Source organism: Sceloporus occidentalis, unplaced genomic scaffold, assembly GCF_023333645.1.
Source record: "Sceloporus occidentalis isolate IW3139 unplaced genomic scaffold, rSceOcc1.0.p SCAF_6, whole genome shotgun sequence".
Taxonomy (NCBI): Eukaryota; Metazoa; Chordata; class Lepidosauria; order Squamata; family Phrynosomatidae; genus Sceloporus; species Sceloporus occidentalis.
This window is the reverse complement of record NW_028316986.1, coordinates 3,354,413-3,371,222: the sequence shown is the minus strand read 5'-3', so window position 1 is coordinate 3,371,222 and position 16,810 is coordinate 3,354,413. Positions and strand designations below refer to the sequence as shown.

General features: G+C 41.4%; 1 protein-coding gene across 1 annotated transcript in view; it reads left to right on the top strand.

Annotated features, from left to right (window-relative positions):
• Window positions 1-16,810, top strand: part of LOC149310333 (F-box only protein 16-like) — a 34,685-nt gene that overhangs the window by 2,956 nt on the left and 14,919 nt on the right. The window contains 5 exon segments of the mRNA XM_089528739.1: window positions 2,742-2,850; window positions 7,858-7,961; window positions 12,484-12,519; window positions 13,896-14,102; window positions 15,076-15,240. Of these exon segments, the coding sequence (XP_089384865.1) occupies window positions 2,769-2,850; window positions 7,858-7,961; window positions 12,484-12,519; window positions 13,896-14,102; window positions 15,076-15,240 (594 nt within the window). The 5' untranslated portion in view covers window positions 2,742-2,768.

The following is a 16,810-nucleotide window of genomic DNA, read 5'->3' as shown; positions in this document are numbered from 1 at the left end:
CCAGATAAACGGCATCCAAGAGCAGAAAAGGAACTTGCAAATGCAATCTCAGAGCCTCCGTCTATAATAGTTGAGAATTCCTGGAAGCCATGCCAGGTCTCTATACAACCGAGGCAGAGAAATGTGGTTCTCCTCTTTAACAGAAAGGAGAGAGAAAGCAAGAAACCTGTCAAGCTGGAAGTTAGTACTGGAATTTTTTAAATTTTTTAAAATATATTTGTATTAATGAATAAACACACTATTAACTAACAATAATAATTAGTTAAACTACACCCACATATTAAAAGAAAAAGAAAAGAGAGGGAAAATACTGGGAAACATTGTAGAACAGATAATTAAAGAGCCAGTCTGCAAATAGCAGAATCGTAGAGCTGGAAGGGGCCTCAAGGGCCATCAAGGCTCACCCCATTTGTCCATGCAGGAAGACACAGTCCAAGCCCTCCCTGTGGCAGATGGCCATCCAGCCTCTGTTTCAAAACTTCCAAAGGAGACTCCATCATCCTCCAAGGCAGCATCTTCAACTGGCCAACAGCTCCTACTGTCAGGAGGTTCCTACTAATGTTGAGGTGGAATGTCTTTTCCTGGAACTTGCATCCATAGTTCTCTGTCTTAGTCTCTGGAGCAGCATAAAACAAACTTGCTCCCTCCTCAATATGACATCCCTTCAAATATTTAAACAGGGCTATTGTATCACCTCTTAACCTTGTCTTCTCCACGCTAAACATCCCCAGCTCCCTCTCCTCATAGGGCTTCATGGTTTCCATAGAACCATAGAGTTGGAAGAGACCGTAAGGCCCATCCAGTCCAACCCCTGCCATGCAGGAACTCACAATCAATGCACCGCCGACAGATGGCCATCAGTTTAAAGACCTCCAAAGAAGGAGACTCCACCACCCTCCAAGGGAACGTGTTCCACTGTCAAACAGCTCTCACTGTCAGGAAGTTCTTCCCAATGTTGAGGTGGAATCTCTTTTTCTGTATCTTAAATCCATTGCTCTGTGTTCTAGTCTCTGGAGCAGCAGAAAACAAGCTTGCTCCATCCTGAATACGACACCCTTTCAATTATTAAAACATGGCCATCATATCACCTCTTAACCTTCTCTTCTCCAGGATAAACACCCCCAGCTTCTTAAGTCTCTCTTCGTATGGCTTCATGGTTTCCAGACCCTTCACCATTTTAGTCGGCTTCCTTTGGACACACTCCACTTTCTCAACCTCCTTTTTAATTGTGGTGCCCAGAACTGGACACAGTATTCCAGGTGGGGCCTGACCAGAGCAAAATAGAGTGGCACTATTACTTCCCTTGATCTAGACACTATATGTCTATTGATGCAGCCCAGAATCACATTGGGTTTTTTAGCTGCTACATCACACTGTTGACTCATTAGAGCTCTCAGATCTTCAAGAGAGGCCTCCCTCTGTGTTCCACTGTGCTCTTCAGCTTTGTTTAATGGGAACAAGGGAGGAGACTTTCTCAGTGGCTGCTCTCAGATTTTGCAAGCCCCTGGCTAGGGAGGCCAGGATGGTTGTTGCATCCTTGCTTTCCTTCTACCAGGAAGCTAGGATGCTCTTGTGTCATTAAAATTTTATAAACTGACAAGGATGGGCTTCTCCTGGGGTGCTGTGCTTTTTTCCCCTTTTTAAATAATGCCTAAATATTCTAAAGACACCAGATCTTGTCTGATTTTGGAAGCTAAGCAGGGTCAGCCCTGGTTAGTATTTGGATGGGAGACTTCCAAGGAATCCCAGGTGCTGGAAGGTCTGTTTCAAAGAAAGGGACTGGCAAAACCAGCTGCTGCTATTCCTTGCCTAAGAAAACCCTGTGAAATTTGTGGGGTCACCATAAGTCAACAGATGGCTTGACAACACACAGGCTTTTAATACATTTTAATGGTTTTAACTTTACAAATGTTTTAATGGTTTTTAAAAAAATCACTTATATTTATGCCTTTTGTTGGTATAGGTTTTAATCAGCCACCTTGAGTCCCATTATTGGAAAAAGGGGGGGACATATGAATGGCTAAAACAACTCAAAATAAATAGATAAACACTAAGAAAAGACTGTTGTTTTTACTAAGAGCCCACATGGGTTTCTCAAAAACAAATCATGCCAGGCTAATCTCTCTGTCTGTCTCTTTTGAGAAAGAGATTTATAGGCTAGGTAGATCAGGGGAGTGCTTTGGGTGTCGTGTGTCTTGATGTCAGGAATCCTTCATCGAGATCTGCAGAAAAGCTGGAGAAATGTGGACTCGGTGATTCTCCCATTAAGTGGATTTTAGCCTAATGAGTGTTCATCAGTGGCTCCTCATTTGGTGACCCTTTCCCGGACATGTCCTACATTTCAATCTTCTGTCCAGGAGGCATTTCAAAACGTCTTCCACTTTGAACATGACTAAGAAGCATGAGTTTATATTTATAGTAGTATTTTTAGCTTTTATTTTGTAATATCCTGCACTTTTTGTGAATGTCCTACATTTTGCAGTGCCTTGTCCTCCTTTGCGGTTATGACACCTGGTCATGCTGCTTCCTCATCATTATGTATCCAAGATCTTTCCTGGGTCTGGCGTTAATTTATATTTTTGGGTTGGATGAAGGAAGAGGATGCTCATCAAATCTGCTATTGATACCAAAGATATTTAGTCTAGCAAAGAGGGGATAGAGGGGCAGTATGATAGTCGTCCTTAAATATTGGAAGGATTGTCACATAGAAGATGGTGGAAGCTTGTTTTTGATTTCTACAGGAGACAGGACCTGAACAATGAATTCAAATGACAAGGAGATTCCAATTAGAGACCAGGAAAAGCTCCCTGATGATAAACGCGATGAGAGTGGAATGGGCTCCCTCTAAAGGTGATAGACTCTGTTTGTTGGAAACGTTTAAACAAAGGTTGGATGATCATTTCTCAGGGATGCATTATCTGTGCATTGCAGTGGGATGGAGTTGCACTTTTCAGGGCTTACATTTTGCAAAATGTAACCCAATTTAGCATCCAGGCTGTATTGTTCAGACTAAAAAGATCCATTTTCCATTTGGTTTGTTGGACCATTGTTCTCTGTCGCAGCCTACTTTGCAGGGTTGTTGCAAAGATGGAATTTCCCCAAGCTGCTTGGATGAAAGTGGAGTAGAAATGTGAATGAATGAATGAATGATTTGTTGTTTGTTGTCATGTGCCTCCAAGTCATTTCTGGTGACCCTAAGACAAACTTATCACAGGACTTTCTTGGCAAGATTTGTTCAGAAGAGGTTTGCCATTGCCTTCCCCTGAGGCTGAGAGTGTGTGACTTGCCCAAGGTCACCCAGCGGGGTTTTATGGCTGTGCCAGCATTCGAACCCTGGTTTCCAGAGTCATAGTCCAACATCCAAACCCTGGTTTTCTTGGTGAATTGCCACACAGTCAACAACAACACAAAGTCCAGTCCATTCAGAGTTACTTCCCCCATCACTAAACCCATTCTACTTATTGTCAACATATGGATTACGATCAGTAGGTTAAGTGTGTGCCTTAACTAAAACCTTGACCAAACAGTGCTTCCTCCAATTTTCCTTAATCATATTGGCATAATAAACCATTAATAAAGTAGGTCTGCATCTGTGTGAGATTCCATCTTAACATTTTGGCAGGGTTAAACCTAGATTAGTGCAATCTGAGAAGCCAGTCTAATGCCCTTAGTTAAGATGATACAAACGTTACAGCATGTTCATCTTTCTTAAACATTATCAAATTGTGCCAGTGGCCTTACAGCTGCCCTTGCGGCCCAACGAAGTCTTGCTTTTTCATCAGGATTTATGGGGAGTGAGGACAGACTTTTAATCAAAAATGTTTGCCTTGGTCAAGAGATGTCAGCTAATATATATAAGAGAGCTTGTGGTGTAGTGGTTTGAACATTTGATTACAACTCTGGAGACCTGGATTCGAAACCTGGCTTGGCCATGTAAACCCACTCGGTGACCTTGGTCAAGCCATACTCTCTCAGCCTCAGAAGAAGGCAATGGGCATCTCCTTCTGAACAAATCTGGCCAAGAAAACCCCACAATAAGGTTGCCTTAGGATGGGTGTTTTGTCCCAAGAGCGACGCTATGGACTTTGGGTGTAGTAAGGCCTCTGGCTCTCAGGATCACAGCCAGAACAAAAGACTTGTCCACAAATTTCTTAAGTTTTCAAAGGTTTTACTGGTTACAAACATAAAAACATGAAACTGATCTCCTTTTTTTCAATAGTCCTTCTTAAATACCTTGCTCTTTCTTCTTGGTTTTATCTTTCTTCTTCTGTGGACTTATCTTTTTATCAAAGGAAAATACTCTCTCCAGGTCTGACTTGGCTGAAATCTTACTACACAACGAAACTAACTAGAGGGAGACAACATAAGACCCTGGGATTTCCCACAAGCCTTGTCTTTCTTAAAGCTGTAGATCTCTATTTCCCTTCCCAAACTGATACACAGAAAAGCCTATATAATCTCAACTAAGTATATGTCTCAAGAGCATCAAAGATGCTCTGGAGGCATGACAATGGGCATAAGCCAGAAATGACTTGAAGGCATGTAACAACATATATATATATATATATATATATATATATATATATATATATAAAATGGCAAACTTTTCCTTTGCTTCCTGTGAGTAATAAAGCCTACTCATTTGCAGAGGGGTCAAGCAAGCGGTACGAAGATTCCTCTGCAGAGGATGTGCTGTACCATCCCTACTGTACTGTAGTTATTTTGGAATCATCCTTGTGACTCATTTACAATGACATTTGCTAGCTGAGCAGTATTTGTGGATGGCATTTGCCGACAGAGCTGTGCAGTCACATCCGGTTAGATTAAAAAGAACCAGTTCTCTTCTCTCGTGTCTCGTATTGTTTACTGAACCTACAGATGCATTCAATGTGTCTTTAGAAAAAGGAAGGACCAGGAAAAAAAACCAAGTGGGATTGCATTCTGATTGATTTCAGCAGCTGAGTTTAGGCATCTCACCAAACCACAGTTTGGGATAACTGAATGCAGAGAGACCTTGTAGCACCTTTGAGACTAACTGAAAGGAAGAAGTTGGCAGCATGAGTTTTTGTAAGCATGTAGTAATATCCAAACCAGAGTTTCAGCATCAAAATATACTGGCAAACTATGGCGTAGGATGTGAAGTTGAAGACTTTCACAGCCGGCATCCATAGTTTTTTGTGGGTTTTCCGGCCTATGTGGCCATGTTCTAGAAGAGTGTTTTGCTAGCATCTGTGGCTGGCATCTGCAGATGGAAGTGAGTGGGCTCTCTCTCTCTCTCTCTCTCTCTCTCTCTCTATATATATATATATATATATATATATATATATATACTTTGTGACCCTGGGTTGGGAGGAGTGATTTCCATGTTAATTGGTGTATTGTTCTGTTGAGTGGCAAGGCTTCCAGGTGGGAGGATGTGCAAAGAGGATTTGTCATTTCTGCTAAAGAGCTCTATTGTATCGCCATTGTACGAATCCCAGGATTCCTTAGGATGTAGCCATGGCAGCCAATGTGCTATAATAACTATATAATGTAAAAGGAACCATAATAAACATCTGATGGTGTATTTTACCTCTCTGTGTTGGAGGGTTGGCCTGTGTTTTATGTTTCCACTCCTTTGTAAGTGTACCCAGGTAACCATCTCTACTCTGTATCAGTGAAAGTTACTTTCCCTTTTGTTACAACCTCCCTCTCAATCAGGAGAGCCATAAAGCAATAACAAAAGCCATAAAGCAAACACCGGTGAGTGTTTGAACAGTTGCTTAATAGCCTTGTTGAGTACTTCAGACGCAATTTAGGATATAGCCTCACCTCTACCTGTTTCTAAAGATTTTCACCCATAAAAATGTCAGCTAGTGCTGACGGATGACAAACAGGTGTTTGCGGGTTTTCGGGGTGTGGAGAAACTAAAAGAAAACTTAGCACATTATGCACACAGACCTATGTGCTGGGATTGGCTGATCTCCCCGTTGAAGATCTCCCCGTTGAAGATCTTGGCAAACTGAGATGTGTTGCTCTGTCATGTGTGAAACAGCACTCAGAAAAGCTGATTCTTTCTTTCAAATGTAGGCCAAGGATTTCTTCCTCTGTGATCTGCATGCTCTATTTCCATCTGTCATCTTCACATCCTCCTAGATGCCCCAACTCACATTGGGAAGGCTGAGATGGAGCACCCAGTTGCCTTCCCAGCTCTCTGGCTTGTTTCACAAAAGTATTTATTTGATCATAAGATTTGAATTTTGGATCATCTTTGGAGCCTATGTTCACTTTTTCCAATACCCTCCTCCTCCTCCTCCTCCTCCTCATCATCATCTCCTCTTCCTCTTTGTCATTCTCTTCTTCTTCCTGCTTCTCCTCTTTCACTTTCCTCTATTTCCTCTTCCATATTTATCTCCACTTCCATCATTTTGTCTTCTCTCTCTCCTCCTCCTCCATTTTATCTTCTTTCCTCTCCTTCTCTTCTTCCTTCTCCATCTTCTCTATTTTTCTCTTCCCCTCTGCCTCTTCCTCTTTCTTCATTTTCCCCTCCATTTTGATCACCTCCTCCTCCATTTTACCTTCCTTCTGTTCTCCTCCTCATCTTCTTCCTCCTCCATTATTTTCCTTCTCTTCCTTCATCTTCTTCTCTGTTTTGATCACCTCCTCCTCCTCCTTATTTTATCTTATTTTCCCCCCTCTTCCTCCACCTCCTTCATTTTCTCCATTATCATCTCCTCCTCTTCCTCCACTTTATTTGCATCCTGCTTTTTCAGTTCCATTTTGTACATCTGGTATAAACATTGTAACAGTTCCCAACAAAGTAGCTGTGTTCTGAGGTTCAATGAACAACGGGAGGATTTATTGACCTCAAATGTATGTGAATCAATGTTTGGTTCATACATAACAATTGTAGAGACAAGTGGGTACGCACAAAGACATATGCATATGTAGACAGATATACAAACAACTACAGTCAGTCCTTTGGGTTCACAGACTCAACTATCCATGGCTGCAATATACTTGACTATAAGTCAACCTCATTTATAAGTCAAGGGCAGGTTTTGGATCCAAAATTATGGATTTTGATGTAACTGTGGATAGGTCAAGGGTAAAACTTAGCAACATGTGTACTAAGGATCTAGCAAAGGATGTTGTAAAGGATGAAGCAAAGGAAAATGATGCTAAATATCTTTACATTTTTGACAGGTGTAACCATTTGTATTCATCCTAAAAGTTGGATGGATGAGATAGTAAAGGGGGCTCTTTCAGGTGCTCTGAGAAGAGTTTAAGCTCTCACCGTTCACCAGGGCATGGTTCCCTTTTTGATAAGGGTTAGTATAGTACTTACACTGACCCATGAATGGGTTGATCTAGGTTTTTTGAGTCAATTTTATGACTAAAATTTCTAAACTTATGCATGGGTATATACAGTAAATATTTATGTATCTCCCCTAAAACAAACCTTGATTTTACCATTTTATATAAGGGTCACCATTTTACTATGCCACTGTATTTAATGGGATTTCCACAGATGTTGGTATCCAGAGTGGAGTGGTCCTGGAACAAAACCCCAGCAGATACCAAGGGGCCACTGCATCTTGTTTGCAGTGCGAGACGAAAGACCCCGTGTAAGTCTCATTTCATTTCAGAAATGTAGAAAAATAAATTTGATTTCATAATTAAAATAGAAATTTCTTTTCATGACCCTTGAGATTATATATGGGGACAGAGTTGTCAGAGGTGTATTTCTCATATTGGAGATTAAGAAAAGAGGCATTAATATTTTTCTTATACAATTTTAGCATTTGCAGCAAAGCCTTGAAACGACTACTGTGACTTGAGAATCTGACCTGATTCATTCTGTGTCATCTCCTGCAGGAGGAAGAATGGCATTTGCACCTCCTAAAAACCTGGAGGGCCCCAAGATGCAAACCAAGATGAGCATGTGGACACCGCTGAACCACCAGCTTATGAATGATAAAGTGAGTATCCCATAGCTCAGGGGTGGACATAGTGCTACCCATGGGCCACATGTGGCCTACCAGGGCCCCTTGGGTCAAAAAAAAGCTTTGTTCCAGAATGCTTTCTAATGCTCTCGAGGGGATGTGGAGGGCTTTTCCACTTTGTTTAGAGCTCCTGCTGTACTCCTTGGGAGTAAATAAAATTTTGATTTCCCCCCCCCCCCCAAAAAAAAAAAAAAAAGAATTGTAAACATTTTCAAATCCATTTTTTGGCCCTGAAAGGCCCTAAAATGCCCTCTGGGGAGTGTTCAGGAACATTTCCACCACATTTTGCACCCTCCTCAGCCAGTTAAGGTCTAGGGAGGCCTTTTTTTGATACAGAAAGTGAATAAGGAGATGACTTCTGCTCACTTCTTTTTATTTGAGAAGGCCCCTCCAAACCATGGTGGAAATGCTGCCATATCCTCTAGAGAGCATTTTTTGTACATTATTTTTGGGGTGTGTGTGTGTGTGTCGGAAATGAGGCCCTTCACGGTCTCCTGGGGAGGTCTATGTGCCCTTCTATCCTTCCATAGTTGCTCACTCCTGCCATAGCTGAATAAATCATGCACTGTTTCCTCATCTTGCCTTCTTAGCTCATCAAATATGAGTTTCTCCAGTATGCCATACACATTGATGCAGATAGTCTCTTCAGTATCCTCCTCCTGAGGACAATAACCTAGTATAACCTGGTATATGGCTTCCATAGACATCTACTACCACTCCAGGAAGCAGGGAGTACAGAATACAATGAATGCAATTCTAAGAGTTTCTGAATGGAGACCACTAATCTTAGGGGTGAACTGCATGGAGTGGGGGAAACATATGGGGCACTCATTTAGGCCTAAGTTTGCCAGGTTCTTCATCCACCAATACAAGGCAGCCCACTCTATTGTCCATTGTCTGATGCCTCCAAAAATTACCAGTCCCAGGATTCTGTAGCATGGAATCATGACAGTTAAAGTGGGATCAAATGACATTACTTGTACAGTGCAGTTGTATCCTGGGGCAGAGAAAACGTGACTTACCCAAGGTCACCAGTGGGCTTCCATGGCAAACCAGAGATTCAAGCCTTGGTCTCTTGGAGTCCTAGCCCAGTACTCAAACCATTGTACCACATTGGCTCTGGCTACATATTTCCCATAAAATATCATTAGACCTTCAGTTGGGAAACATTGCACAGCCTCAATATTCAAATCTCTTATGATGAAAAGAAGCTTATGCCTTTTTAGAAAGAAATGGTCTGCTTCAGCTAAGTGGTGAGGATGTAATACAGACAGTGCTTCTTTGTGACAATGATGTGCGTGTGTTCAGTGGTTATCGCTTTTCTGTTGGATATAATGTTATTAATTGCCATCAAATTGTTTTCATGTTGTGACAGCCCTCTTAATGGCAGACCTTCAAGTCCCCCTGCCATCAACAGCCCTAGCCAGGTCTTTCAAAGCCAGGGCTTCCTTGCTGGAGACAATCTACCTGTGTTGTGGTCATCATCTTTTCCTACTGGATGTATTACAACACGTTAATTTTATATTAGAAACATCATTGGCATTGGTGTGCGCGCATGTTTAAAATTATATTCCTGGGGGGATCTGAGCATCAACATAGTTGGATCCCGCGTTCTTTTACTTTGGCAAAACAATCAGTAATCCCAGGTTGAGACGATAAAACATTCACCATCTATTGTTCAATGGCCAGAAGATCTTACTACTTTGGCTACACACTAATGTATATTTTAAGTTACAGGTGCCAACTTCAAGAAAATGTATTTTTGCAAATGTTGTTATTGTTGTGTGACTTCAAGTCATTTCTGACTTATGGCGACCCTACCACAGGGTTTTCTTGTCTTTGCCTCCCTTGAAGGCTGAGAGAGTGTGCCTTGCCCAGGACAACCCAGGGCTGATCAGGGATTCAAACCCTTGTCTCTAGACCATAATTCAATGCTCACACCACTACACCACACTGGCTCTCTTTTTGCAAACATGGTGAGTTTATATTAACGTACTTGCCTAGCCCTTGTTCATATCCTAAGAATTCTCCCTTCTAATTCTTTCCTGTCCTTTTTTATTCTCCCCTTTTCTCTTTCTTTTCAATCCCACATTATATATCCAATTAAATTATTTAAAGAAACGATGAAAAGAAACTTTGGGGTGGTTATATCAGGATCTGATGTTTTCAGAAGGGATCAACAAACGACACACTTTTGTTTCTAATCGAGCGTGTCACAACCCAGGTGGCTGTACAAGAGCTTGGAAAGCAAACATTGTCTGTTTCTGGGATCAAAGCTTATGCGGTTCACTTTGGGGGGAAATGCAAATATCATTACAACTCTCCCCCTTCAAGTTACTTCTGTGGGTCATTTGTTATTTCCTTGTAACAAAAACATTCCTCTCCCACAAGACAATTGTGGGGAAACAGTTTCAAATACAGATATGGGAGCAGAAGGCAAGGAAAATGAAGTCAACCAAAAATCATAGAGCTGGTAGGTACTCCCATGGAATTGAATCCAACCACCCAGCCCCTCAGTTAGAATATCCCTAGATTTTTTGAAGCCTGTTTTTGAAAACCTCCAGAAAAGGAGACCCCACCACTTCTGGGAAACTGGTTCCATTGAAGCTCCTACTGCCAAGAAGTTTCTTCTAATATTCAATTGAAATCCACTCTTGTAGCTTGAAATCATCAGACCTGGTCCTACTCTCTGGGGCAGCAGAGAACACATTTATGCCCTTCCCACTGTTTTTGTTGTGGCTAACCTTTGTTGTTGTTAACTGCCATCAGACCAACTTCAATGTATGGTGACCCTATGAGTAAGAGACCTCCAAGGCACCCTATGATCAACAGCCCTGCTCTGGTCATGGAGCCTCAGGGCCATGGCTTCCTTGAATGAGTCTATCCATCTGGCATTGCTCTTCCTCTCTTTCTGCTGCCTTCTACCTTTCCAAGCATTATTGTCTTTTCTAGAGAGTCATGCATTCTCATGATATGGCCAAAATACGACAGCCTCAGTTCCGTCATCTTGGCTTCTAGGAAGATTTGAATTTGTTCTGATTTATTGGTCTTTTTTAGCAGACCAAAGAATTATCCAGCACCATATCTCAAATAAGTTTATCTTCTTAATGTTCAAACCTGCCTTTCCACTTTCTTCCTTGACTTTCTTCAGTAATCGTTCAAGACATGTGCTATTTTCTGCTAGTAGCAAGGTGTCATCTACATATCTTAATTACCGTATTTTCTGGCGTATAAGACGACCCCCAACTTTTCCAATTAAAATATAGAGTTTGGGATATACTCGCGGTATAAGACTACCCCTCTTCCAACGCTTACCAAATCAATTTTTTCAAAAACACCAGATTTGATTTCAATATGGTCATTTTAATTCAAATGCTTATGACATGCAGGTACTTAGCAGGAAACCTTGTTGTATACAAGGCCTGCTTGGATTGGTCAGCTCTCCCTGCCTGCCCAGCCCTCCCTGTCTCCAAGACTATCAGAGTGGTAGCTGCTTTCATACAATGGCCGTATACGGTGGGGATGCAGCCATGGCTGTTTTTGAGCTCCCCCCACCATATGTGGCGACTGCAGATTCTCCAGTCCGGTTCTCCTGCCCTATAAGACAACACCCGGTGTATAAGACGACCCCCAACTTTTGAGAAGATTTTTCTGGGTTAAAAAGTAGTCTTATACGCCAGAAAATACAGTAATTCGTTTTTCTTCCTCTGGTTTACATGCCTCCTTCCTCTAGTCTAGTCTTGCTTGAAAGGCTAATCTACCGTGGGAGTTTCTTGACAACAGTATTTGCAAAACTACATTTTTTTTAATGTTGGCGTCAGTCTCATCTGGCAGGTCTGTTGTGTTATTGTTGTCATTATGTGCCTTCAAGTCGACCCTAAGGTGAATCTATCATAGGGTTTTCTGGAGCTGAGAGTGTGTGACTTACCCAAGGTGGGCTTCCATGGCCAAGGAGGGATTCAGACCCTCGTCTCCAGAGTCGTAGTCCAAGGCCTATCCAAATGTTTTTAAATTATGAGTTTTTAAATTATGAATTGGTTGTTTTTAATATGTTTTCTTTTAAAACTGAAATTATGCTGTTTTAACTGATTTTGTTTTTTTTTTTAAATTGGTGTTTGTATTTTTTACTGTGTTACATGTCTATTATTTTAGAGATATTTTAATCATGTGACATTGTTGTTTTATATTGTACACCGCTTGGCAGGTTTTTATTCTCCCCCCTCCCCCCTTATTTGACCCTTACTATGTAAAGTGCTGTGCAAACTTTACATCGCTCTATAAATAAGTGTTAATCATCATCATCATCATCATCATCTTTGCTGTAGTTTAATCTGTTGTCCCCTGCCTTGATCCATAAGGAGAGGTGGGTATGAAATAGTTGTTGTTGTTGTTGTTGTTGTTGTTGTTGTTCTGAGTAATCTTTAACAGCTTGTTGAGTAATTCTTTGTTTAGTCCTCTTTTGTAAAAAAACCTACTTACTAAATTGTTTTTTTTAAAGGTATTTGAAGAGAGAAGAAACTTATTGGGGAAATGGGTAATAAGCCTTTTCTTTCTTAATTGCCTTTTTTCTTAATCTTTCTTAATTGTACTTTAACTGAAGTGCTTAAGGGCTGCAGCACTTTATTCAGACCAGGCTGTGCTGGCAAATGTAAGCTCATTACAAAATGCTCACACTTAGTCTGTTTATATGGCAGGTTAGCTTCTGGAAGATTACAGTTAAAAGTAATGCTTCTGTTTGCGGAAAAATTATTCTACATATATCAAACATGTGCCCCCAAAATTTTAAAGAAGCAAAGTTGTTGTTCTGCACTAGAACTGGTTCCAATTCCAAGCCATCCTAAGATTTTGACACACCTTCCAGCTATAAATTAGAATCATAGAATCCTAGAGTTGGAAGAGACAGCAAGGGCCATCCAGTCCAACCCCATTCTGCCATGCAGGAAATCTAAATCAAAGCATCCCTGATATACAATCTTAAAAAGATATAGCAGGCAGTCTACAGTGGAGGAAAGCTTCACAGATCTTTAGCTGATGGATTCCAGCATCTCTTTGTAGCAAGTGATAGAACTGGGCTCCATAAACAAGAAATTCTACTTAGACCATTCCAGGGCCTACACTGAATTTCCATTTATTATCTAATGAACTAAATAGCTGCATTTTACTGACAGCTGCAGTTTGTATAAAGGAAGTTGCTAATGTTGAACTTCCAATAATACGATTTCCTTTATTTCTAGAAAAAACACCATGGTCATCAGAGCCATGCCTACTTGAAAAGAAAGTTAGTGTGATTAGTGAGAAGACAAAATTTGATTAACATACAAAATTATTTCAGATGGAGACAACAAAATCAGATTGCAAAGAGATTCCACTAAACATTAGGAAGAACTTCCCAACTGTAAGAGCTGTTTGACAGTGGAAGACATTTCCTCGTCTCCTCCTTCAGAGGTTTTTAAAGAGAGGCTGGATGGCCATCTGTCACAGGGAGGGCTTGGACTGTGTCTTCCTGCATGGCAGAAGGGGCTTGTAATGGATGGCACTAAGCCTCCCTTCCACCTCTATGTTTCTATGATTTTCTTGCCATGGGAAGAAAAGATTACACTTTGCTTCCTTTGAGAAGAAACTTAGCAAAGAATTATATCCCAAGGGTTATTGCTTTTGTGAGTTTTTCAGGCTGTGAGGCTGTGTTCTAGAAGAGTTTTTTCCTGACATTTTGCCAGGAAAAAACATCTAGAACACAACCTCCTAGCCTGAAAAACCCACAAAAAACTATGGATGCCGGCCGTGAAAGCCTTCGACTTCACCTAGTGGTATTGTTTTTGTTTACAAAATGCTTTGGGTCAGAGAAATCCCATCTCTTAGGGCTTGCTTCAAGTGTCCACATCTTGTCTGTCTCCATCTCTTTGTCCCCAGTTTGACAAGTGGACAGACGTTCAGAGGCGGGGAATCCTGAGGGACTTCTTAGAGCGCTGCTCCCTCTCGCAGCTGAAGTTCTGCTTCAGGCAACTGCAGGACCGAGTGCCAGTTGAAGCTCTGGATTTTACCACCAAGCTTCCCAGGGTGTTGTCCCTGTACATCTTTTCCTTCTTGGACCCCTGGAGCCTCTCCCGATGTGCCCAGGTAAAGCTCAGGCTGTCGCCAGAAATGGTGATGCAACAGAGCAAGGCTTGGATAGGTTAAACCTACATCAAGGGTGCATCTAAATATGCTGAAGGCAACAGATCCTGTCTGATATTTAAAGCTAAGCAAAGTCAGGCCTGCTTAGTACTTTGATGGGAAACTATGAAGGAATACTAGGGGTTGTAGGTTATATTTCAGATGAACACAATGGCAACTTAATCAGAAATTCATGGGGTGACCATAAGTTGACAGTCAACATGAAGGCACAAACAGACATACACACACATCAGGGATGACCAGCTTGTTGTTCAAGGGCAGCATGCCCTCTTCAACTTAAAGTGTCAGGTTCATAGTTCTTGCCATGCTTGCTAGTCATATATATTGTTTATGTTTCAAAGTACTAGATAATGGGATATGTTAAACAGTTGGTGATGCAGGGTGGAGAGATGGTTTATCGTTTGAATTGCTAACTGCTTTGAATGTACTGTGAAACTGAAAATGCTTTAGTCCTGACAACATTGTTATGTTGTGATCAATGCAGTTATCTGAAGAAAACTTTCTGACTTTGCTGAGGCTTGTGTTTTTGAACTGCAGTTAGCCAGTACATGCTCTAAACTCTGAGTCTTCTTGCATTACAAAATAAATCCGACACACCTGACAATTTGTTCAGAGCTTGCCATTTCCTTCCCCGGAGTTTGGCTTGCCCAAGATCAGCAGTGGGCTTCCATGGCCAAGCTGGGATTCAGGAGTCCTGATCCAACACTGAAGCCATACACCACATGGGCTCTCTCTTGATGCTAGGCTAGACAAAAGGAAACAGGTCAAAGTAAACATTAAACATTCATTGTTCTTGCCAACCCTGTTAAAGGATGTATAGTATTCTGAACATTGTGAAGCAATGTTTGTGCTTGGATTATGTGTCCCACCTGTTTCTCTGGTTGTGTCCCTTGACTGGTGCCTTTGGCTTTCACAGGTAAGCTGGCACTGGAAATTCTTGACGGAGCTGGATCAGATCTGGATGCCAAAATGTCTGCGTTTTGGATGGTATGTCAACTTCTCTCCCACCCCCTTTGAGCAAGGGATCTGGAAGAGAAACTACATCGAAAAGGTGGAAGAGCTCCAGGTAGTCCGACATAAGGTACCCCCATTACTTTGAGTGAAAAAACTGTAACCTTTTTAGTGTTTGTGTGCTTTCATGTGTGTGCTTTCCATGTGCAAGGATTATCAACTCTTTTTTTTTTACATAATAAATACTTGGTCTTGTAAACTCTTTTACCTGAAGTGGAACAAGACTGTCACTTGCAAGTCTGGAGAGCTATTCTTGGTCCTTATAACAGAACTTGGAATCATCCTGGGAAGCTGATTTTCTAGGGATTCTGGGAAAGGGGTGGCAAAAGTGTGGGCTGTAGGCTACATGTGGCTCTCAGACCACGTTTTTGTGGCCTGATGGCCTGTGACAACTCTCTGAATCCCTTCCTTTTTAAAAAAACTTCTTTTATTTCCAGGTGATTTTTTTTCCACAGCAAATCATCCCAAAAGCCCCCAAATGCACAAAACATGCAAAAGAACCCTCCCAATGCCCCTGAACTCTCCACTTCCCTGAAATGGCCCCACTGTCTTCAGTTTTCTCTCCAAACTGGTGAATAGTCTGAGTGGCATTTTGGAGGAGATATGGAGGTAAGTTGGCACACTGTGAGGTACAAGTCGGAGGCTGGAAGATCAGACTCTGACCACCAAGCCACCTCTTCTAGACAGTCAGGGACACAACACAGAATTGGTCTGTGAAACCAAAGATGAACAGTGGGCCCTTGATATCTGATGGGATTTGGTTGCAGGACCTCACCCCCACCTCCACCCCGCTGTGGATACCAAAATCCATGGATGCCGAAGTCCCATTATATCCAATGGAGTTGTAAAATGGTATCCCATATATAAAATGTCAAAACCAAGGTTTAATTTTTGGAATTTATTTTCAAGCCATGGATGGTTGGATCCGTGGATATGGCATATGTCCAACTTTTTTGCAATTAGCCTATGTGCTACCAACAAAAGTTGTGAGATTAGATATTTATTTCTTAATGATGGGTTGCTATCCATGAATAAAGAAAATAAAAGTAATTTACCTCTTTTCTTAATTTTGTCCTGTGTAATACAATGTATTTTATCACAGCGTTTAGCCATCCTAGGACAACCAGCCACATGTGGCCTAATGCACCATATTTCACACATCACCTCCAACAATTTAGTTGTACAGTATCACAAAACATTAAAAAAAATAAAAAGAGATGGACAGTGGTGCCCTCTATATGTTTCCTTCCTGATGTAAGCAGAGATGGAGTGAAAAGGGGAGTTTGGTCACACTGTTTGTATACCTAGATCTATTTCCCACTGTGTTTCCACATACCTCTTAATATTTCTGTTTTCTTTAGTCTATGCATTATGGATCTTAGAAATTAAACATTTTGTTAGTAACTGTGGGACAGTACAGAGAAACTCAAATTCTGTCAATTGCTTAGGTGGAGCTTGTGATTCTAACTAGTTTGTTGCTATGGTATTCAGTCTTGTAGTGCCTTACCACGTAGTCTTAATGTGTATCAATTTCCTTTTTAGTGGCTCTAAGGGGCTTTACAGACCTCCCCTTTTTGCGCCAGATCGGGGCCTCAGCAACTTCATGCTGTGGCCCTAATCTAGCCTTTTGAGGGCACAAA